The sequence below is a fragment of the Lygodium microphyllum genome, chromosome 18 (genome assembly GCF_053477565.2).
Source record: "Lygodium microphyllum isolate KBCC chromosome 18, Lygodium_microphyllum_v1.1.10, whole genome shotgun sequence".
In the NCBI taxonomy this organism is placed as follows: domain Eukaryota; kingdom Viridiplantae; phylum Streptophyta; class Polypodiopsida; order Schizaeales; family Lygodiaceae; genus Lygodium; species Lygodium microphyllum.
Genome location: NC_141152.1, coordinates 18,773,786 through 18,799,112, shown reverse-complemented (window position 1 = coordinate 18,799,112; position 25,327 = coordinate 18,773,786). Strand labels below are relative to the sequence as shown.

The 25,327-nt window shown below is 41.8% G+C and overlaps 1 protein-coding gene across 1 annotated transcript; it reads left to right on the top strand.

The window, feature by feature from the left end:
* The first annotated feature begins 15,202 nt into the window (after positions 1–15,202).
* LOC148020647 (putative indole-3-pyruvate monooxygenase YUCCA5) lies at positions 15,203–17,875 on the top strand. Its single transcript, XM_087699423.1, has 4 exons — positions 15,203–16,152; positions 16,655–16,903; positions 17,042–17,164; positions 17,274–17,875. Exons 1-4 carry the CDS (start codon positions 15,364–15,366, stop codon positions 17,466–17,468), a joined length of 1,356 nt encoding a protein of 451 aa, XP_087555549.1. The 5' UTR covers positions 15,203–15,363; the 3' UTR covers positions 17,469–17,875.
* Positions 17,876–25,327: the final 7,452 nt, after the last annotated feature.

The window sequence follows — 25,327 nt, the reverse complement described above, 5'->3', positions numbered from 1 at the left end:
GTGAGATGGTGTGGCTACTTCAGCAAAATAAAGTTCCCCATTGGTTGTGCATGAGTTCAAACCTCAGTACAGGTGAACTCTTTTGTCTTATAGCAGGCGGCAGCAAAACCTTCCAAGGGGAGGGGAGGGTCGCCCAAGGGAGCTGCCTTGCGGAATTTCTAGAAGCCAACAAACTTTGCCACATGGAATTTTGTCAGCCTTTTCTCCCTGCCACCGCCTAGTGTGGACCCAACCTAAGGCCTAGTGCCTCGCTTCATCGACATGATGCACCATCCCTTTACTTTTATTAATATGAGTAAGCGCATTTTTCAAAAAGGAGCCTAGAGTTAAAACTGATGTAAAGAATTCCATATTTACTAAGCGCTGTAGAGTCTATACCTTCACCTCCTCTCCACTTAAAGTGTGAGATGGTGGCAAAACCCTGGCAATTCCGAATGCAGGGGCTGCCAGGCTCCCGCGGTGAGGTGATGATGAGGACTCAGGACTCTCGAAGGAGAGAGGGGACCAGGAAAGGTTAGACTCGCGAGTCGCGACTCGTCGCGAGAACACCATGCTGTAGACTCTAGGCTAGAGTCTCTAGACTCTCGTCACATTCATTCATTCATGCATACGAGATGATAGGCTCTCGGGAGTCGGGAGGCGGGTGTCAACATTTCTGGGGATGCGGTAGAGCAAATCAGCAAAGCATGGGTTTCCTGCATTAAATGGGCCCTAGTTAGCCAAACAAAATGCGTTGCACGGCGTATTAAAAGTAAATAGTAAAAATCTGGCGTGATCACGAGCTGACGTGATCGATCGTCCAGATTTTTGATAACCCATTGATGAAAATTGTGGCGTGCAAGACTCGATTGGTGAGCCGCTTTCCGGTTCACTGATTGGCTGTAACAGCCGCTACTTTGGCGGGAGAACAACATTCAATGCATTGTTACTATGATAATAAAAACTTGGTTATAGAGCGAGTCACACGTCGTCTATCCCAACTGACTGCCAACTATGACCACATCTCTATCCCCTATCGTACCTGGCCGTAGTGCTGGTTATCGTAACTGGTTGGGCCACAGACACTCTTTACTATTAGATCATTACATCTAACTAGCTCATGTTTTACGTGTTAGAATTTGAAGGCCAAACCAACTTTCTAATTTGAAGCCCTTCATTAAAACCTCAATTTCTTTGTGACGATATGGATAACGGAAGGGTACATAAGTACTCATATGTCACTGTATCCTTATTTTTGAAGGACAAATTCATTCCTACCCTTTATAATAATATGAAGAATAAACCCGCCTCTAAAGGGTAGCAAAACCTTCAAATTCAAGCTCTATGGAAGTCATGTAATGATTTAACTTATAATGCATGTATTGCTATTATTATATCCATTTGACAAATCTTGCTAGTATATTATTTCATACAAGAAGCTCATGTAGTGTTTTAACTTATAATGCCTATCTGGCTATTACGACACACTTTATTCTAGATCACTCCATCCAATAAGCTCATGAAGTGCTTAACTTATAACTAGCATTCCTTGTGTGTTTCGCACACATGGAACACTATGTCGCTTTATGGTGAAGTGACGTTGCTTCACTTCCGTCATTTCTCTCTCTCTCTCTCTCTCTCTCTCTCTCTCAAAGCCTCAATTGTTTCCATTATAGGTATGTTTCTCTCTCTATGTCTCTCTCTAATTTCTCTCTCCCATTTTTTCATCGTTCTCTTCCTTCTCTATCTCTCATTCTTCTTCTCATTTTCCTTACTTCAGGTCACCTCTCTCTCTAAGTCTTTTTAGTCTCCTCTCTTTATCTTTTTAAATGTATTTAAATTGAAGCTCTCTCTCTCTCTCCAGTAATTGCAACTTGCTATTTGCACCACAAAAGCAACTTATGCCATAGCCATAAATGTTGTTCAGGCCATCGCCACCACAGCCATTGCTTCTGCCACACTCGCTACCCTTCCGCTAGTGGGCCACAAGCTCTCTCTCTCTCTCTCTCTCTCTCTCTCTCTCTCTCTCTCTCTCTCTCTCTCTCTCTCTCTCTCTCTCTCTCTCTCTCTCTCTCTCTCTCTCTCTCTCTCTCTCTCTCTCTCTCTCTCTCGACATAAACTGCCATCCCTCTATCTTGCCAATGGCCTACCATGAACATTGCTTGAGCTACAAACACCATGAATCCCAACATAGCCCATGAACATTGCTTTAGTAGGACCATTGGTTCTGGCCTATATGTTATTGGACTGGGGGAAGAGAGAGAGAAGGGGGAGAGAGAGAGAGAGCTCCATACTGATACAGGCCAATTGAGAGAGAAAGAGAGAGAGAGAAAGAGGAGCAATTTGCCCTAAGGCTGGGTTCAAACAGAGGCAACAACAATGCAAACCATAACCAACCTTCCGTCTCCTTTTTGTGAACAGTGAAGTTGGAGGCATAGTGTGCTACAAGAAGGTAAAGAAAGGCTTTTTCTTAGTGCCAAGGCTCTTCGAGGGGGAGGGGATAGTAGAAAGAGTGTGGGTCCTATAGAAAGAGGAGAAAAGTTTCAGCCATTTGGGGCATACCATGTCAAAAGCATGTCCCTTTGATATATCTCTAACACCTCTCGTCTGATAGGTTCAGATGAAGGTGGTAGGAATGCAAACATGGCGAACCTTCCATCTTCTTTGTGTGAAAAGTGAAGTTGGAGGCACAATGTACTACAAGAAGACAAAGAGAGGTTTTTCTTAGTGCCAAGGCTCTTTCAAGGGGGGATCAATAGAAAGAGGATGGATCTGACAGAAAGAGGAGGAAAGTCTCAACCATTTGGGGCATGCCACATTAAAAGCACACCCCTTTGATATATCTTGCCACCCCTCATCTGAACCCAACCTAAGTTGGACAAAAGGAGATCAGAGAGGAAGAGACAAAAAAGGAGCCCATGACAAAAACATAATTTAAAACAATGGATTACTTCTAAAGGGAAATTTTTGAATTTAGGTTTGGGAGCTTGTGTTAGGTTTGGAATCATTTTGGTGGTTTGATTATTATAATATTGAACATATAGCCAAAATAATAATGTAGAATAGATGCATGCATGTGTATTGCAACATTCATATGTAAACACATAGATGTGCATTCATGAATGCATGTTTCCATGTATATTGTTTCTGCATGTGCATGCACAATTGTTTTTATTTCTAGACATGCATATGTTTATGTGCATATGCATGTGAGAAGTCATCGTGTCTTGTGCATTATGGACTATCAACATACTTGTGATATGAAAAGGGAAATTTCACAAAAATGAAAGGACAAAAAATCTAGTCAAGTCACCATAGGAATGCTTGAGCAAGGCTCTTTTTTACAGTTTGGTTAGATTTCTTACACTACAAAGATACAGGCCTTATATCGACGTTTAAAGTGACAAAAATGTTCATAAAGAAATTTGCCCCCGTCGTCGCAAAAAACGTCGATATTAGCAATGCCATAGAACAGTCGGTATCAGCGTCGTTATGAGCGATAACGACGCTTTTCGACGCATTTTGCAATGTTGATAGCAACGCATATAGTAAATTTGCGACGCTAATAGCAACGGTAACAGGGAAAAAAAATTTATGGCAGTGCAGCTTGCATATACCACTGTGTACTTTATTTGGGCCATATAAAATAGTTTCAGTAATGTGTACAATACTTGTGTAAATAAAGACAAAGTGTACTTGAATCATAACATTAATATATGAAATAAATACATGATCGGTAATGAAAGTGATTGGTACAATCATGGCAAGATACTACTACTACATAGAAAATGCATACACAAATTATGTGACAAAAAAAGAAAAGTATGGGAGCTCCAGGGATCCAAGGGTGAGCTATAGATCCTTGCCATTCGAAACCTTGTCTCGCCGCAAAGGAGCATCGAACGGACTTTGCAAAGAAAAGAAACAACTACACATGAGTTCACCATACAATAATGTATTTTAATTAAACTTGGTAACTATGGACAAGAAAGATGAGTGACTTACAGGGCCACCGCGTCCATACAATTGGTTGATCAATGCAATGAGACCGTGTCTATCTGCATATCGAGTCTCTAGGCCGGTGGGATCGTGGTTTGTAATGGAGTGCTGCAAAGAAAATAAAATACAACTGTTAGAAATAGGATTGTCGATACAAGGGATATTGCAAAAAAATAAGCAAGCAGAATAAAAGAAAAGCTTACAAAGTCCTCTAGATATGTCCTATGGCCGCCACTCCCAAGATGATGGATAACTCCTACCTCCAATAGTGCCCTCGCCGTCTCGCACTGCTGTCTCCAACATCTTGGAGAATCTGTAGCCTCCTCCTTGAGTCAGCGCCAGTCGTGCGCGTCTAGCCACTTGAGCTTTAAGGCCCCACTCTTAAGTGCCTTGTGTGCATCCGATTGTCTATGTGACATATACGCACGCATGCACTCCATCATCCAGCTCGTGGAAAACCTATCTTCTGCGGCAACTACTAGAAAAACCTCATGCAAGGATGCTACTATGTAGTCCTTGAGAGCCGACAATAAGCAATGAATCCAAACACAGTTATAGATGAGATGGAGTATTTTGGGAACTTGCAAAGTATTGTCACGATGGATTACCATAGCTTCTCCGTGATCCTATTCGATGTGCAGTGGTTCAAAGTGGTACTTGAAGGAGCTGGAGCAACAGTTCGACGAGGTCCATCTAGATTTCTTGAAATAGATTCCGAAAAAAATAGATAGATTTGTGCGACACGTTTATGTTACTGGCCCATTGTGAACATGTGCATGAACTCATGTTTTTTTAAATTGTATTACGACATGGTACATGTCACAATAGTTAAATCTCTCTTGTACGTGATTTTGAACATATAATTTTCTATCCCAATCCCTGATAACCTCGATGGTGGTATGTTATACCTTCAGCTCCCCGAAGTGTAAGAGTATATGATCAAAGCAATGTTCCAAGTGTAGATAAGGACAGTATGCAAACAGAGGAGTCGATATTGCAAGGGGTGGAGGCCACCGAAAGCTTGGAGCATGTAGAGGAGCCAACATCGGGTAACAATGATGGAAATACAGGAGTCCAAGAATTCTTTGAGAATGAGATGGACTTATCCTTTTGTGGTAACATGTCTATCGACCTTTTAGTGTATGCGGAGTTGTGTCAGGAGATTGACATGGGACCATAGGGTACTTCATACGTGGATCATCCACCTACTCAATTTGTTAACGAATCACTTTATAAGGATACATAAGATATGCATTTTAAGTAAGATCATTTTTTAAATATTTATATTACCGTGCTTTGTATGATTTATATTGATTATGCTAACATCAATTTTTGTCTATGCATGTGACCTTTGTGGATATTTAGATCAGCACGATGAGTCGAGGGATGAGCGACGAGGAGCTATAGGAGATCTTCATGCGTATGTCTCCAAGCTATCAGGGGGGGGGGGGGAGGGGGGGTCACTCATGAATATATGTATATATAATGTAAGTTCAAAATAAGGGATTTTTAAAACATCAATTTTATACATTTTTTACATACAAAAGGGTGTCATATAAAGGGGTTACTTACAGATTGAATAGAAAAGGGTTGTGTTTTATTCAAGAAAAATTCATAGATTAGGATATTTATAAATAGGCCATGAACACACATTATATAGAGAATATATATATAGTGAACCCTCCGAGCTCCAGATCAGATAGCTCAATTCATAGATATGGAGGACTAGAAGCTGTCTCGGACACTATCAAGCTGTTCTATTAGATCTACTTTAGTACACTCCGATGCTTCAGTTTTTCTAGCAGAAGAGGTCAACGTTTCAGACTTGGACCAGACGAAGGGAGTGGTTCAAGGGGATGCTGTGGAGACCTGGATACAATGAGCCCGTGGTTGACTCGGGATACAGGTGCTACTCCTCGCTCTTATGGCGGTTCGAGAGAGTGTGGCTCAGGTGGTTGTTGCGGAGGTATCGACGCAGTGTCTCCGTCTTGTCGTTCTATTGGAGTTGCATCACCCATAGAATTTGTCACACCTGTGGGGATGTCTACTCCAGTCACTCCACCTTTTGCTCAATTGTCCGCAGGTGGCATCCCTATGGTTGCTAATCCGAGAGATACTATCCCCGTATGTACATCAGATGTACAAGGGTCTCATGGATATACCCAGGAGCGTGGTCGCATGTGGGAGAGGACACATCTTAGACATACCCCAGAGGGGTATGGATACCTTATAGATGATAGGACATGAGCCATCATCATGAATGATGAGGGGAGGAGGGTGATGGCTCATATGAGAGAGTTGTGCCAATAAGTTTTTCGGCACAACGTCTTGAATCATTGGAAGAACATACCAGATGGGAGCTACCATAATGTGTTGTGGAGAAAATTTTGTCAATACGCTCCACACAGAAATACCGTCCACGCGACCACGCCACACTATATATTTTCTACTATACATTGAAACACTCAAGTAATTGTCACATACAAAATATGAATACGACAAACCCTAAACATGTCATCACCTTTGGACTACATCTCCTTGAGAATTCCCACTCCTCGATTGAGACCTCCGCCCCTTTGCAAGATGCTATGGCGGTCAAAGCTCCATAGAACCATCGCGTTGGCATAAACCGTGGCATCTCCTCCATGCCCTCGGGATATCGAATCGATTGATGGTGTGTACTATGTCAAAATTCAAATCACGCTTCCTCCCGATCTTTCCTAGCTTGCTGGTACCTAGCAAGCCACATCTCCATGGAGGCATGGTGCAACATACAAAAGCGACTCACTTTCTCCTCCATTACAACATCCATTATTTTTTCTATCCCATTTCCAACCACCACATCTCCGGTCAATCTATCATCGTCCTTCAGCAACCATAGCATAGTGTTGTCTGAATCCACCATTGGTAGCCATTGTGAAATATGCACTAACGCCTCAGACACCAACCAACCTTCAGCCATGCTTCCTTCTGGCCGAGCTCGTTGTTGCACAAAGCCTTTCAGGGTTTTCATGAAGCGCTCCAAGAAGAACATCCATTGCGTATGGACAGGTCCAACAATCTCCACTTCATCTACAAGTTGCACAAGAAGGTGGATTTTTATCGTGAGCATGCTCGTTGGCAAGTATTTCTCAAAGAGACAGACTGTCTCCATTGCTCCCCGCCTTCCTTTTGTGAGATCCATTGCAATAAAGTTGACAACTTGTAAATTGCCCCACGTATTTCTAAAGTAAGGCACATTGCGATCGCGATCGGTAGTACAAACTACCACAAACGAGGAAGCATTATGAACAATGAGTACACTCCAAATAGCAAAATACACAGGCTACTTACAATCCATTCGTAGTACAAACGTGACATATCTTATGTCAATCATGTGATTTTAGCCTGGATAATTGATCATCTTTAGAAAACGCGGACATGAGAGAATGCATCATACCCATCGGAGTGCAGATAGACTTGACTATTTTCTTCACAATGCACTCTTCTTTAGTGGACAAAACCCAAGGAGTATGAGGTAGCTGCAAGCGAGCATCAGTGCTTAACTGCGGCCAAAGCGCCTCCATCTTGTCTACCTCCTTCAAATCCATTCGTGCCCCTATAGTGTCTCTCTTTCCTGTGATGTGGTCCCATAGTAAGCTATCCACATTCTTGAAAATATGCATGGAATCTAACAAGTGGTTGATCTTAAGTGGGTCCAATATGGCAACTTGTAGAAAACTAAGAACTATCACATTCCATTTGGATGTGACTCCGTGTGGACCATTTTCAGCTCCTACTAGCTTTGGGCATTCATACGTGCTGAAGGTCATCCAAGAAAACCTTCCTTGAGTTCATGACCCTCTGGCAAGAAAGTGATGTGTCCTTGATATACCATCTTCTTCATGGTTTGTGACATTCGAGAGTCTAATTGTGGTCCACGTAATGGACATGCATGATAACCTAAGGTAACCAGACCTGTCCCAACACCTCTATCTAGTGAATACAAAATTGAACAAGCTATGATAGATATTACCAACGAGAACGGAAGCCTACTTACTTGAGTACTCTCCGAATCTCAGAAAGTCATACATGGTCTATATGAGAATGACTCGAATATTGGCGGACCGTCGACCATAGCGCTTACTCATATACTGCACAGTGACCCCCTCCTCCCACAAAATCTTAAGCTCATCGACTAATGGATGAAGATACACATCCATATTTTTTACTTTGTAGCGGCCGGGAATGAGCAAGCTAAGGATGAGATGTCCTTTCTTTGTAGAAACCCATGGAGGGATGTTGTAGTTGATAAGGACTATAGGCCACACGCTGTAAGAAGTTGAGCACGGACCGAATGGGTTCATGCCATCCATAGCAAGACTGAGTCGAAGATTCCTTGGCTCTCGGGAAAAGCCTGGGAAGGTAGAGTCAATGTGGCTCCATGCGCGTGAATCCACTAATATTCATTGAACTGCATCTGTGGACCTATTTTGCGTATGTCACGTTGTCAAGATCGCCATGCCAGACGTACGAAACATGTGGTTTATGTGGGGGATAAGCAGAAAGTGTCCAAGAAATTTTTGAGAGGTGGTTTGTCCTTGCAAGTCCTATCAATACCTATGAGCACCACACTTTGGACATGTCTCCATAGTCTTGTATTCTCCTCGAAATAGTATGCAATCGTTGATACATGCATGGATGTTGTTGTAGTCTATGCCAAGCTTTCATAAAACATGTCATGGATCATCACGAGACTCAAGCATGGTATTTACAAGTGGTAATATATGATACTTCAGTAACCTTAAAAAAATCATAAAACACCTTGAGAAAACACAAATATTTTTTATGATAGTGCCAAAAAGAAATCAACGAAGCGTACATACAAGGAATCTGAACAACTTGGTCACACTCGCATCGCTCCACTCGTATTTTGCTTGCACACTTAGGAGTGCAAGCAGTATCTTCAGGCGAGATAATCAGCACCCATCATATAATGGTATAAATGCTTCCTCTCTAAGCAGATCAGATATCTCGACATCCATGGGCATCAATGCATCGATCATTGCCTCCATCTCAGGCTTCAAGATTGTAGGAAAGTCTAGAAGACTTCCTATCTCCTCTGGTATTAACGATATAGATTGGGTAGTACCTTTCAAGTGGTGGATTGACTCAGGCACTCCATCCATCGCACACCCATGAACTCTTCTAACTGGCGACAAAGGATGGACTCCTCCTTAGGACGAGATGTCACCTCCCTGGATAGAAAATTTTCCAACCACACCCAAGCTTTTTGTATATGGTATTTAATTAGCTTGCGAATACAACGCATGATTGATATACACTTTTCTTACCGTTTTCTCAAAATCTGAGATCGCTTGATCGATGATCTCTAATTGAAACTCGCCAAAGTGTCGTACGTGTTCTACTATAGACAATCGACGTTTTCGTCTAATTGCCTGCTTACATTGAGAGCAAGGACATGGGACATGCTGATTAAGATATGCATCGCGATCTTGAACATCATGACCTTTATCGTTTTCCATTTTGTCTATGTGTTACGACTAACAATTTTTTCTTGTTATCATTCTTTTTTTCTTTCTTAAATTGTTTGAGAATGGATTTTTTCTCTTGTAACTCAATAAAATTAATGTATGTAAAGTCTATACCCACAAATTAACGTATGTCAGAGTGTTTCCTATCTCGTGGTATTGTACCGGACCTCGCCACCACCACCACCATCACTCCTACTGCTACTACTATTGCTACTGCTATTGCTACTGCTACTGCTACTGCTACTATTACTACTACTACAAACAAGAAAAGAAGATGTTAAAGAACAAGATCTTACCCTCTCTTTGTTTGTTATCCATTCATTCTCTTCTCTCCTTTCATCTCTCTCTCTTGTTCTCTTCCATTATTATGTTGTATGTTTATTCCCTTTCTCTCGTTCCTTCTTTCTTTTTCTAGTCCTCTCCCTCTCTCATTTCCTTTAACAAAACATCTCTCTCTCTCTCTACTACCACCACCACTACCACTATAATAAACAAGTAAAGAAGAAAAAACAACAACAACAACAACAACTACTACTACTACTACTACTACTACGACTACTACAAACAAGAAAACTAAACAACAATAAATAAGAAAAGAAAAAAAAAACTACTACTACAAAACAACAACAAAGAAAACTACTACTACTACTACTACCACTACGACTATGACTACCATATTACCACTACCACTATGACTATGACTACTATATTACCACTACCACTACCACTATAATAAACAAAAAAAGAAGAAAAAGTAACAACAACAACAACAACAATAACAACAACAAACAATAAAACTAAACAATAATAAATAAGAAAAGAAAAGAAAAGAAAAGAAAAACAACAACAACAAACAAGAAAACTACTACTACAACCACGACTACGATGACTACGACCATGACTATAACTACGACAACAATAACAAACAAGAAAAGAAGAAATTAAACAACTACTACTACTATCACTACCACTACCACTACTACTACTATGACTACCACAACAACAATAAACAAGAAAATAGGAAATTAAACAACAACAACTACCACTACCACTACTACAAATAAGAAAAGAAGAAATTAAAGAACATAATCTTACCCTCTCTTTGTTTTTTATTCATTCATTCTCCGCTCTTCCTCCTTCCCTCTCTTCCATCTAGCCATAGGTTTCCTTCTGCATCTTCTCAACTACAAACTCAAGTTCTTACTTGAAAATTGGTTGGTTTGAAAGAAGGGCTTACTGGTCTTGAGAAACACATGTTGATGTTCCATACTACTTATATATGTGACTAGAGTTGGCTCATAATAAAAAATTATAGTGAAAATTTCGTTCTTTCCCATTGCATCGTATAATTGGAAGAAACTCATCATGATATTTCACATCGATGTTGGCCAAGTAAAGGGACAAAAGGAGAAATAGAGAGAGTGTGTAGAGAGAGAGAGAGAGAGAGAGAGAGAGAGAATCCTTGTGTGATTCTAAGATACATTACTTCTATTAGATATCTAATATGTATGTCACTAACCTTCAATAGTATAAAAGTCACAAGTGTGACATCTTAATATTTTGGACTTCCCTCAAATGTGACATGGTTCTACAATTTTACATCATTATATTTAATTTTCAAAATGCATAGACATCTTTATTTAATGCCGATGAATAGAGAACTATATCTAAGGCTTTTGTGAAATACCCACTCAATGAACTCAATGTAGCACTACTTCATGGAGGATACTCTAATGTTTCTTTTGCATGACTACTCAACAAGCTTGATATACTACTTGATCCCATAAAATATGTTTTGGCATGTGCATGTACATATACGGTAGGTCATAAGAGGGGTCCCATAAAATATACTTATACCTTGATATACATACAAGAAAAAAATCCATCATTTGGACAAATATATTAATACCTTGATACACAAACAACTTTCTATAAAAAGTGAGAGAGTCCATGTGAAAACGACTTGTCAATGTTAAATCCACCATGTGGCTTAGATGAAATGATGTGACTATGACAACTAGTAGAATGTTGAGGCAATGTTTTGCTATACCTTTAGAATAACTTCATTCTTCTTGACTTAGAATAAGTATTAAAAGAAGTTGTGATGTACATTCAGTCTCTCCTTTGGTTGAGACTCTTCTTTCCAATTGCAAAATAATTTATACCAATTCCTTCTCAAGTAGTTGATGTATCACATACACCTACAGGATTTGATTGTCCCTTCTCCTTCTTCTTTGAAGAAATCTACCTCCCTATATTGGTATGCATGCTTAATGGATAGTGAAACGATCAACAAAAGATTTAACGAAAATCATTGCAAAATGAGAGCTTTAGGTACAAAGTCTAAATTTTCTTCATTTAGAAGCTATTATACTATAATTCATTAAAACAAGTAAATAAGAACACATAATGTTAAGTGCCAACTTAGAGAAGTACATGGTTAATGAGGACAAAATTTCTAAACAACTTGGATGCCAATATATATTGAGAAAATAGAAGGAAAAAAGTGATCTTGAGGTTTTCCATGGGTTACTACTAATTAATCACTCCTTATATATGTATTTATAACACAACTAAATGACGATATATTTTAAGTCAATATGAGAGGTATAGCTACATACAATATGGCTTTATAAGCATTCTTTTGCATCTGAGGGTAAATAAATAAGTATATATTTGGAAGGTATGGCTTCTTCTTTTTTGGGGGAGGGGGGTCACTCATTAATATATATGCATGTATTAAGTGGATTTAATAGAAGGGACTTCTCAAATGCCATTTTTACATATTGTTTATATACAAAAGTGAGCAATGTAAAGGTGATATTTACAGATTGAATAGAAAAGGGGTATATTTTATTTAGGAAAAAATCATAGATATAGATACTTATAAACACACCTTAAATGCATGGAATACAGAGGAGGGTATACATATGGTGAATTAAGTGAGTAAAGATTATAGAGCTCATTCACTTCCTTCATTCGAGGGGCTAATTAAAATCACTTAGTGGAGCTACACACATGCACACACGTATGCATGCACGTGCACACGCACATGCAAATGTACATGTGCATGCGCGTGTGCATACACGTGCACATGTGTATGTGTGTGTGCGTGCGAGCTATTGTTTTATAAGGAGTGGACCATGCCCTTCTAAGGCTAGTGTTGTCCTATAAGTTAGTAGTCAACAAAAGAGTTTAACAAATTCTTTGATGAAATGATGCCTAGCCTTCCAGAAGTTGATGCCTAGGAAAGTAAAACTATTTAACTCATTGGTTACAATTAGCCCATGCATGTTGAATTAACTTTCTTTCATGGGGATGTGAAAGCCATGACACATTTGGGGCCAATAAATTATAAGGACCCTTATCATGTAGGACTTTCAGGGGTAGCAGAGCATTATGAGAGTACAAAACAACCTCCATACTGAGACAATAAAGAAGGTAAACCAAAAGTAGGGATATAAATGCAAAGGTGCCAAAAAAGCTTGTTACCTCATTATTTCACCATTGGCTTGCAAAGGTCTTAGTGCTAGAAATATTTGTGTAAGGAACTATACATCTCAAGGTGTTGGAGAACCCCTTGGAGTGCCTCAAAAACTACTAGCCCTCATAGCATCACGATGTGATATTTCATATCCTCTCACATCAACATGCTTGTGCGGGGCTCCATTTTCTTGGAGTGGTTGGAGAGGGAAAATAGCCAAAGGAAAAACATGGGTGCTTGCTCCAATATGTGCAGTGCCAAGGATAAGATGGAAACTATCATGAAGTTCTAGATAAATAAGAGAGAAATAACATTTTGCCTTTGTCATCAACTTTGGCATGAATGCATCCTTGAAGCTCATCTTTCTTGCCACTGGACATTTTTGAGGCCAATATAATACTAATAAGCCCTTACAGGTACCGGGTGGAAAGGAGCTCTAATAAGATAATGTGCCTATATACTTACCCCCATTTCTTAAATGTGGAGAAGAAACCCATGCCAAGCTCTCTTTCTTTGAAAGGATATGTCCAAAGGATCTAGTTAGCAAGTTTTCCACTAAGGGTAGAATGAAGCTTGCGGATACCTCTCCAATGTGCCCATTTTTAGGTCTAAGGAGACTATTAAACATCGTCTATGGGACTCCAAAGAAGCTAAAGCCACTAGAATTGGCTCATGAAAGTAATGGATAGAGTGGGGATGTATCATAATTTATTCTAGAAACAAACTCTACCTCGTGACAAGAGTAACATGGATGATGAATCATATACAATTTGGGTTGGCTTATGGACTAACTATGTATAGCAATGTGGCTTTCTAGAACTGAAATCTTTTTTTCAAAGCATAAGAATAGTATAGGTATTAAGGGCAAGGGCAAGGAAACCCCCTCCTCCCAATAGCCCTTGCACCTATTGTGCTTAGGGGGAGTAGAGTTTGTGTAAATTTCCTAAGCCCCTACTAGCCCATACAGAAAAGTTAGTTTTAGCAGGACTAGTAAAGTGTAAGGCGAGTGATGGCTTCCTATTCATCAGTCGGCTTTAAATGATTAAAGATCATCAAGGCAAACCAATTGGAAAAATGCTCATGAGAATTATCATTAATGGTCATCTTTACTATTAGTTAAGGGGAGGGGTAGCGGGTGCCACGTGGCAGCCCCCAACCTCCCCACAAAGAAACGTGGGGGCGGGTGCCACGTGTCCAGCACCCGCCTTCGCGCTGGGGCGAGTCTAGGCGCGGAGCGCCTAGTTTTGATTTATAGGAAAGATGTTCTTGGCATGATCACAGTTTCTGTGGGGTGAGGCTAAGCCCCCTTTTCATCCCATCGCATCTGCTGGAGTTGGTGTGATGTGGCTCTAAGAGTTTTGTATTGTTTTGAGTGGTTAATGAGGTGTATGCTCCTTTTGATGTACTTGGGCGGATGACCAATCTCTTTTAGATTGGCTAAGAAGTTGCTTGTAAAGCTGACATCATCTCTTTAGAGATGGTATAAGTCAATGCAACCTGATATCTTTACCACGCGAAAAGAAAGGCATGTGAATGCCTGTAATTCATTGCGGATTAAATTTAATAAGCTAACTACTGTGGCCATGTACTTGCTCCCTTTTCCCGGATGTGGGGAAGGTTCAAGGCACGGTCCCATATCAAGTTGTTTTTTCGTGGCATATGGAAAATATGGGTGGAGGCAATAATTTTTCTTATTGGTGTGTCAAGACCGTGGATTACTATTGGCGTGATGGTACAAATGTGAATGCGACTCGGCTGGCGCCGGGTGCCCCTGGCGCCTGGACGCCGTGTTGCATATGATTGCCAATCTGCCCTTTCTTATCTAGCAGTTCTAATGATCATCAGCCAATCAAGCTTCTCTGCACGGCTCAGCCATTAAATGCCTCAATCATATTGAGCTGCCAAACCACAACTTTTGCCCCCATCATTCCGTTGCCCATCTTAAGGCTCCTTCGTCTCGCCCGCGTAAATGCATAGACTACAAGCCTCAGTCCATATCATGCTCTCTCAAATTTCCGCTCCTTCACTGCTCAGTGCTAGCGGCGAGCCTGCAATCATTAGCGATAAGCACACATAATCGGCCTTATCTTGGCGCCGTTCACCTTGTCGCTCTCATTCTCCTCAAAACAGTCGTGTCCATCCATTCTCATCTTCAGCTTTTGCCCTTTTTCTCACTGTACTTTGGCTGGCCTTGACTGCCATGATATAAATATAAAGGGTATCCTTTAACATGGTAGCTTTCTGCTGAGGCCAATGCTCGATCGGTAACCTTCATTTCAGTTGTTTGTGAGGCGTCCATCGTCAACTGGCTCTTAGATCGTGTCTCCCTCTGCCTGCTTGAACCCTTAGCTGGTTTTTGCATCCATCATGTGCAACATGAATGTGCCACCAACCAGGGTCCGGCCAGAGGTCTCTGAGCCGGCCTGTAGGAATGAGGATTCCTCTAGTCGTCATGACGATCAGGTTGTGCCTTCTAAATTCGTGGGGCTCCTCGTACAGGCAGCCTACACAGATGCACACCTGCTGTCTCCACAATTGAACTGGGTTGAGGGCGCCATAATCGTGGGGGCGGGACCAGCAGGGCTAGCGACAGCGGCTTGTTTGAAGAAGAGAGGAGTGCCGAGTGTGATATTGGAGAAGGCGGATTGCATCGGGTCCTTATGGAGGTATAGGGCGTATGACCGGCTGAGGCTGCACATAGACAAGAAGTTCTGCGAGCTGCCATACATGCCGTTCCCGGAGTCATATCCGAGGTTCCCGACGAAGGCGCAATTCCTGCAGTACTTGGATACCTATGCGGAGCAGTTTGATCTGAGGCCTTTGTTTGGCGAGTCAGTGGTGGAGGCGAGGTACTGCGCCGGGACTGGGCTGTGGCAAGTGGAGAGCGAGAGATCACGTGGCGGGCGCCGAACGTTCGTGGGGCGGTGGCTAGTGGCGGCGACAGGGGAGAACGCGCAGCCGGTGTGGCCGATGAACATGCCGGGCCTGTGGGACAGGTTCGGCGGGCGGGTGTGCCACACCAGCCAGTACAAGTGCGGGGAGGTGCTGAGGAGGAAGAAAGTTCTCGTGGTGGGTTGCGGCAACTCCGGCCTAGAGGTCGCCCTCGACCTCGCTAGCCATGGCGCTGCCTCCACAAGCCTCTCCATCAGAAGTCCGGTAAGAATCAGCGATTATAGTGAATGTACCCTAATCCCACCAGTTTTAACTATATCAAGCATCTAAGGGACCTACCGCTCATGCTAGGCATGTGGTAGTTTCCTTACAGGAGTTCACGACATTACTAGTACTAGTAGTACTAGCTGTAGGGCAGCTTCGTTGCATGGCCTTTCGATCCTACACTGTTACACGATCCTTCACTATCGCATGAACCACACTGATAGCAACCCTTGAGCTTCTCCGCACGGGAGCCGGTACCCCTGTACCGCGAACTTGGCATGACGCATTCTGTTCTGGAATCTTATCTGAACGGTAGACTGCCTGCTAGTCGTCCCTCTCGCGCAACAGCCCCGTCACGTGATAGTGGCTCCTTCGCCAAGTTCTTGATGTTGACACTGTCTATTCTCACCTCCCTACACTCTCTACTCTTGTGTAGCCCTAATCTTTGGTTTTATTACGCAGTCCGATGAATATCCCTCTCACTTTGCCGTTCCAAATGCAGGTCCATGTTCTCCCCAGAGAGATCCTCGGCTTCTCTACCTTCTCGATCGCTATGACTCTCTTGAAGTTCTTCTCCCTGCAGTGGACAGATCGCTTGCTGCTCCTCATGTCCAGATTGCTTCTCGGAGAGACCAGCCAGTACGGTCTCAGGAGGCCCGACATTGGACCCATGGAGATGAAGTGTAAAAGCGGGAAAACACCATCCTTGGATGCAGGGACAGTAGCTCATATCAGAGCGGGATCAATCGAGGTATGAATTAATGGAACTCTAATTTTCTTGTGATTTCTTTGAATGCGGGCCTGTTCCAGACAGTTAACTAGGCCATTTTTGTGCATTCACTATCTTCGTCACGCAATAGCCCTAATACTAGGATATCTCTGATCACAGGTCATGACGGCAGTAAGCGAATTTACAAGTTCCGGGTGTGTATTTTCGGACGGAAGTTATCGGGACTTGGATGTCGTAGTTCTGGCCACCGGATTCAAGAGCAATATACCTTCCTGGCTCAAGGTATAACCCGCTCCTAGTTAATTATGCCTAATCAATATCGCGGGAACTTGTTAATTTTGCTGTCCTGTTGTGAGTATGTTTATTCATTTTGCGAACATGGTCGTCGCAGGAGAATGATCTTTTCTCCGCTGACGGCTTCCTCAAGCCAGGTCTTGCATGCAATTGGAAGGGTAAGAACGGACTTTACTCAGCCGGATTTGCTCGCAAAGGCCTTTTAGGCGTCTCCATGGACGCCCAAAATATTGCAGGCGATATTAGTCAGCTTTACAAGTATCTGCGCAAGTTCGCCATACAACTGAGATGAACTCGTGATGGCGTCGTCAACATGTTTGCATTTGATGATCTCATCATGGCGTTGTCAAGGTATCGTCAGGCCTGTACAATTTTTAAATGGGCGACGTACTTGTAAGCCATGACTTGTGCACTCGTACTTGCCCTAATTTAACCCTGTTATGTATATGGCTTATTGTACTAGTTTTTTGCGGCTCTAATCTCATTCAATCCTCGAGTTAAGTTTTCCTCCCTTTAGGCTCAAGGCGGAAGAGATCATGCGTCTGTCAATAGATAAGCTCTAACTTATAACAATGGTGGTACTCTTTTTGTACAGCATGTTTATCCCAGGGGGGTTGCAATCCCTGTTATTCGCAATATCCTCCGTTAGGATCCTATTATTTGCAACTTTTACTCTGTTCAATTTACCGATATGGTTACTACTGCTGTAAAAATGTTTATCGCTCTGGTCTCTGTGCAGTCGTTAATTTGTGACGCTAGCTGAAAGAAAACTCTGAATGGACGTGCTCTGCAGTGTGCACATTAGATATTCTCATGTGCGAGCCGCTTTCGTTAGGGGTTGCAGGGCGACACTTTATTGGAAGATTTTGATTGATCAATGGCTGCGTCGGATATGAAAGTTTCCTAAGGCGGCTTCAATGCGTTTTGTTTTCTTTGCTAAAGCTCAACTTGCACACACTGGGTCATTTAAGGACACATTTTATATATTTGCTATCACCAGTGACCAATGGCATTACGGCAAATATTTTATATTTTAATATTATGAGCTAAAGTTTTCGGGGGAGGGCCACGTGTCATATCTCTGCCCCTACCCCAAAAGCTTTTGGGAGGTGTCGTGTCACTCGTGGCCTCTCTCTCTCTCAGCACACTCTCTCTCTGTCTTGCTTGCGGCTCGAGGAGGTCTACATCTGTGTGTGTTTCTCATTCAACGTTTTCGCACGTCTTGCACCTGCAATCATGCTTCACGCCCTGAAACTCAACATTGTTCGCAGCATGCATGGTCGCTCACCTGTGCTTGCAATTAGGCTTTGCCTCATGCCCTAAAGCTATGGTAGTTGTTGCAGACGGTCCTGTGTGTACTTCTCAGCAGGCACAGTTGCTCACCCTGTGCTTGCAATCGAGATTTCCCTCATGCCCTGAAGCTATGGCAATTGTTGCAGACTCTCTTTCTCTGTGTACTACTGCTCTGTGTTGCCAATCTTTGTCTCTATTTCGCAGTGTCTTTAACATGCCGAGAAGGGTTCATTACATGGCGGCACATGTGTAGGTCTGGGCGACAACTGCTAACGAGCAGTCAGGATGGCAGGGCGATGGTGAAACATGGAGGCCAAGGCAGTTGCACTGATTCCATCCTCCCCGTCTCCCTCTCCCTCTCCCTCTCCCTCTCTCTCTCTCTCTCACGTGCCTTGAGGAGGCTTGGTCATCGTCCACCAGACTGCCCGCGAACAAGTAGTCGAAGACCTCTAGCAGCTCGCTCAGCAAGCCTTTCAAGCCCCTCAGCTACTCCGACAATGGCCCGTACTGGAAGCACAGACTTAGTAGTTGGTTCGTCTCTGATTGCATGAGTAGCTGTGGGTAATGCAGATGTTGATGCTGATGATGCAGTGACTCCTCCATCTCCCCCTCCTCCTCCGCGTCTTCCTCCTTGGGTTGTGTCCCGGCCACATAGATATGCATTCGATATACATTCTCTCTCTCTCTCTCTCTCTCTCTCTCTCTCTCTATGTGCAGGAGCTTGGCAGCAAGCTCTCTCTCCCTGTGCAACACTCCCAATGCCAAGCGTTGCTTTCTCCGAATTATAGATTTTTGTGATCCAGAAAAGTAATTAAGTATTGGTGTAGATGCTCCTCAGGCTGCTCTTGCATTATCTTTGTGATCCATTAAAGTATTGATGTCAATGCTAGTATTGTTGGCATTATTTTTTTGTAATCCATTCAAGTGTTGGTGTGGATGTAACTATTTCTTGCAGTCTTTTAATAGGAAAATATTGGTACTGGAATTGTAACTTTTGGGGTTAATGAGCATGGTAGCAACCATGGCTGTGGATACTCCCTATTTATCATGTGATAGGCAATATAAATAACTTGAACTTATTTACTTGCAAATAGGCTATTGTGTTTTTATGTTACATTAGTTCAACTATGTTGAAGTTTGTGCACTTTTGTCTCAAGGGTTGTTGCTTTTAGCAATTTGGGAATCATTCAAAAATTATTAAACCATGAGTGTACATGAAATTAATATTTGCCATGTTAAAAAGTATGCTATTGCAAGCTATTTCGAGAATGCCATTCATGAAACATTGTAGGTAGCTACATCATTTACTCATGAAGAAGTTCAATGAATTTAATAATTGTCACACACACACACACACACACACACACAGGATTCATATCAATATAATAAAATGCTCAAATTCGTTTATATATAAATGAAAGATCTTGCTCCTATTACTACAGGGGCCTTGAACTTTTGTTGGCAAGCTATCTTTATGTTGTTAAGTAAAAGTGTATAGCAAAAAAAGGATAATCCCTATCGGAGACCTTGCAAGTGTGTTTTGGAACATATTTAAACCTTAGTCTAGATATGATGTACTAGGTAATATTCTTCAAAGATTCAATAGCAAGCACACATGCCTCTTTATATATATATATATATATATATCGAATGTAACCTCCCAAACCCAACAGATTGTTTGCATATTAGTATTAAACCTCAACTCAAAAACTTACTTTGTAAAACCCCTCTAGCCATCAAATAATTTGATCCATTTCGATTAATGTTTATGACTATGACTCTTAGATCTTGTATATGCATTCATAGTCTTACAACGATGTTTGGTCTTTATCTTCTTTGTTCATCTTCTTCTCTATTTAGAATATATCTCTCATTGTTTCATTGTAATCTACAGTCAAGTTGAAGCATGAGGCGTGGGAGTCCACTCCCATATTGCAAATATTGAGGGATGCTTATTGACATTGGTGCTTCGAATCTTAGTGCGAAGCATCAAGAGAACATTAGTGTGAAATGCTGATAGAATCTAACTGCCGAGTAGATTGAAGGCATGCAAACGACATGATGTTGAGCTTGCTCCACTGGAATACAATTTTTTCTCAAGTGTCGTGGAGACGTGTTTGTGTGTGTGTGTGCGCGCACGCATGCAAAAGAGCAATATCATGATAGAGCTACACAATAACACCATATTGGGGAATATGGGAATTTTCCATAAGTTTGGGACACGTGGTCAAATCTTTGGATTTGTCATAAATTGGACAATATAACTCCAAATGGAACGCTCTATAGCTTAATAGATTCCATTTTTCAAGTGCTTTCCAATGATAGGTCACATCATATGGTTTTGAGAAACTTATGGGCATGTTATTCGTGTGCCACCTTTTTAGTATTCAAAAAATGGGAATTGGAAGATTCCCAAGCTCACTAATATTGTGTTCAATGATCATAGTGGTCAACCATAGGAGCATGTACTTCCTATATCTACCTAGGCAAAAGGTTGTGTATCTTAATGAAAGGTGTCCATGCTATAGGACAAGGTTTAGCCTCCCACTTTAGGGTCATCATGCTTTATGAAGGAGGCATGAACTACCCATTTTCATCCTATACCTAGCCTAGTTGATTATTTTGCTATTAACTTCATCTAGGAGGTTTCTCCCTCCTCCTTTTGCAAGGTGCTTGTGTACAATGTATCCCCTCTTTATGCCCTTTGTCCTTGCATTGAGCGTGTGGTTTCAATCCCTACCCATGCAATGGAAATCCTTGGATTCCCTTAGATGTCACAAGCCTTCAAACTCTTAATGAGAATAACTTTTTTTGAAACGGATAAGGAAGTGTACGAACCCAATGATGGTGTTTGTGAGATTGTTAAGGACACTCCTATGCACACTTAGGTGTCCCTATTTATGTAGGCATCTTGCATTGTCAAGATAGACATCTTTGATTCATGGTGAGACTCACATATTTGAATGGAACCATCAAAGCTATATTAGCTCCTTGATGCTTCAAGGATTTTGTTACTAGTTTAGTCCCATGGTATGATGGATTCATTATGGTTGAGCTCAATTTCTCCTTTCCCCTTGAGGACTAATCAACTCCTTTGAAACTTCGGTTTTAAAAGTTGCATCTCCTTTCAATTTACCATCTCTTCCAAATAGGAAAAAGTGGTGATATGATCTTGTTATCATCAAAGATTGAGGTAACCAAAGCTCTTTTAAAAATCGTTAGTTATGTGACAAAGACTACGTCCCTTGCCAAAAGTTTAGGGGATGCTCTCGAGGGCTCCATGTAGCATGGGTGTGGACTAGGTTAGCACTCAAGCTATTTATCACAACCTATGCCCCTGAGGTGTTTAGAAAATGCAAGTGTATGATACACATTCATTTTGTTGGAAGCAAAAAATGCATAGCCTCCATGCATCAAGATGTGACATATGTTAACTAATAGTAACAATAGTGTTTCAAAGTTTGGCAAAAAGTGCCAAACTTAAGCTAGTGCTGGCACTAGCCTTTGCATGAAGGGCTGAGAGGAAACTAGGTGCAAAGCGCCTAGTATCTCTTTAAGAATACGATTCGATAGCGAAAAATTTAGACGTGAAAATATGTCACCTGAATAATATGAAAACTCATACAAAATACATGACAGGTAAATTTATACTCGATATCTATACTCGATCTATAATCTACAATTTTATGATATTTACTAGGCCCTCCAACCCTAGGTCACACAATGCGGTAGCAAGCTAGTGCTTCACACTAGCGTAGGGAGAAAATTGTGACTTAGGAGATACACTTTACCAAAGGTATGAGCTATGCTTGTGGAGAGAAAAGAATGGTCCAAAGCATGATTACTTTGAAGAACAGTGTCACATGGGAAAATTATGTGCGGAGGGGGGGGGGGTCCTATGAAGTCGCTCGCCGCAAAAATTGCTTGGCAAGATGGGAGCAAATATGATGAAGAGTGCTTAACTCAAGACAAATTCACAAAAGAAGAAGTTTAGATTTAAGAAGAATTCATGAGCTAAGGGTAACTTTTGTTTGAATAAGAAGATGAAGCCAACATAGAGTTATGTTCCCTTCAAGGCATAAGTTGTTGAAAAGACATACTCCTCCAATCATAAAGCATAGACCTTCATATACGTCAACAAACTACATAAACCCTTCATAAGATATCCATGAAGTTGTAGCCTTGGCTTTGACGTTTTATTCTTCACTCGTGAGCATAGCTTGAATCAATGATGCTCTCAATGATGGCATGTCAAGTGGTTAGTTACAAGACGCATCATGGAATAACAATCCATAAAGGACAAGGCACATGATAACAACTTGGAGAGTGAGAAGACAAAATCAAGATGTTTCTTGAAGAGCTTATATACCACTTTTGTAGTTGATGTGGAGGTAGCTCCTTAAGGTTAAAGGTGTCTCTGATTACCTTACCTTGAGAGAGAAGGTAATGTTGATGTGATCCGTGCAATTTGGTATGTATACGAAGGACTTGAGGTGAAACAAAAGGTCGTGCGGTGATGAGGGAAGCCTCAATCTGTGTGTTTGAAAGATGCCGAGATCTCGCTAGTTTTCCTTTGGGGCATGTGAGAGGGAGATCCAAAATTAGAGGAGGTTCTTGGTGAGAGATCAGAACCAAAGCTCTTCTTCCTTCTTCTTTCTAAAACTCGAGCTGATGGTCTAATAGTAATAATTAAATTCTCTCAGATTTCACGATTGACGATGGCGGCGTCAACAACTGCAGTGTCAAAGTAACAATATGAATCATAGTCTGAGGGAGACAGTGCGGAAGGAGCTGCAGCAGAGGCGGCTGGAGCCACAGAAGGTAGTGTGGGAGCAGCAGGCACACCAAGTCGATAACAACAACAAAAACCACAATCGCTCCTCGCCTTCTTTTCTTCAGCTTTGTTGCGGACTTGAAGCACTATTTCAACACGTCATCTTCTCATCTTTCGCTAACCATCGTCTTCTCGTCTTTATCACCCCATCCCTCGTGGCAGAAGCCATATTGGTCATCGTCCTTCGTCACCTTGCTTTGTCACCTCCCTCGTCACCTCCTTCGACATCAGAACAGCTCGTTATTGGTCCCTTTTGCTGCTGACTTCTCCACTCCATACTTGTTGAGAATCCAACAGGAGTGGACGTGCGCTCACCGGAGGAGGGTAGCGATGGATGAAGGGTCTGTCTCGTCTCTGAAGGTTGCGAAGTTTTCTCTCGTGAAGCGCGAATAGTAGGAGTGAGAAGAGGAGGGTAAGAAGCAAATCAGGTGCAGTGCTGCCGCATACGCACTCTCAGGTCTCGATAGAGCCATCTTCGCCCTCTCTTTACCTTTGGTTGCATTGCAACCTCAAAGCTCTTGTTCATCACGTCATCTGCATCTCAGCACACTCTCGTCAACTTCCTTGCTTCGACGTCTCGTATCTCTTTCGACTCTCCCGTTTCTGCATCTCCGTTTTCGACTACGAGCACCATTATTCGTCTCTTGCTGTGGTTGCCGATTCTTCTTCCAACGGCCTCCTCATGCCTTTATAATCATTCGTTGCTGCATAAAGCTTAAAAAAGCTTCATTAAAAAAAAAAGCATTGATCAAAATATCGTTCGGCTTCTTTTGATTATGGCACTGAAATAAACATTCTTTATTTTATTAGTGATTAGGTCAACGTTCCCCCCTCCCCCCCCCCTTCAGCACAACGTTCCCCCCTCCCCCCCCCTTCAGCACTATCTCCCACGGGGTCTTTATGACCTCGAGGAGTTGGGATCAACGGCTGTCGTTGACCCTTAAAAAAGGCATGCATCCGAGCCGCTACTTTATGCAGAAGTAAACTCAACCACATTTAAAAACCCAACCAGCAAATGAAAACCCAACCGACCAGAAAATGGGATCTAACGGAGGAACAGCGCCTCGAAATTTGGGGATGTTTGCTGCCACATACAAAAGTAAACCCATCCCAGGATTATAAATGCAACGCTAGCCGTTGAAATTGATTGCATGGGCTGGCAGTAAGAAGATAATAGATTCTGCGGGGCCCACTATCTCTAATACAAGTTTTTGAATCGTAGTCCACAAGTAAACCTAGACATAATAGTAAACCCAGCCATTAAAGTAAACCGTGTCTTGTAAGTAAATTGTGTCTACCTGGAACCGAAAGTCGAAAAGCTCTTGGTATTACCCACAGGAAAATCCTGCATGCAGGGCGCATTCGTGTGTTGTTGTGAACGGAGGTTTAAGGCCTATATTGCAAGCGTATACAAGCTCACGAGATCATTGCACTACAACAAAAAGGCTCTATAGACGCGCTTGTAGACACAATATTTGAATTGTGAAAAAAAAAGTCGGGTGCGTTTATTAACGCGTCTATTTTTGTGTCTACAAAATCGCGTCTAAAAGCGCGCTCATAGTCAGAAGTAGACGCACACTTAGATGCGCCTATAGATGCGCGTATAAATGCACTACGTAAATATATAATCATATTTATAAAAAAGTGGATATATTCATATTGTGCGTCTATACACGCGTGTATCTACGCGTCTAAAACCACGTTTACTCTGAAAGTTTTTGACGAGAATAGACACGCATTTATCCTGCAATTTAGACGTGCTGATAGACGCACAAAACAGAGGTATGAAAAAAAACATGCTCTCTGGTTTTTTTCCCCCCCATCAACATCAAATTGTATACTTAGGGAAAATAGAGAAAGATTATTTCGAAGATTGGATACTGAAAACAAAACAATGTATCTAGCACACGAAATTTCATATATATAGATGAAACGTTTTTACATTATGAGTTCTAGTGCTTGTGACGTCATGATCGCAAGCACTAGCTGAAAGTAATACATATCAAAAATGAAAATTACAAGCC

What these genes read in the sequence shown, in the direction of transcription:
- LOC148020647 (XM_087699423.1), top strand. Translation starts at nt 15,364, where the DNA reads ATGTGCAACATGAATGTGCCACCAACCAGGGTCCGGCCAGAGGTCTCT. An exon ending in GCCTCTCCATCAGAAGTCCG is followed by an intron (nt 16,153 to 16,654) that starts GTAAGAATCAGC and finishes TTCCAAATGCAG; the next exon opens with GTCCATGTTCTCCCCAGAGA. An exon ending in TCAGAGCGGGATCAATCGAG is followed by an intron (nt 16,904 to 17,041) that starts GTATGAATTAAT and finishes CTCTGATCACAG; the next exon opens with GTCATGACGGCAGTAAGCGA.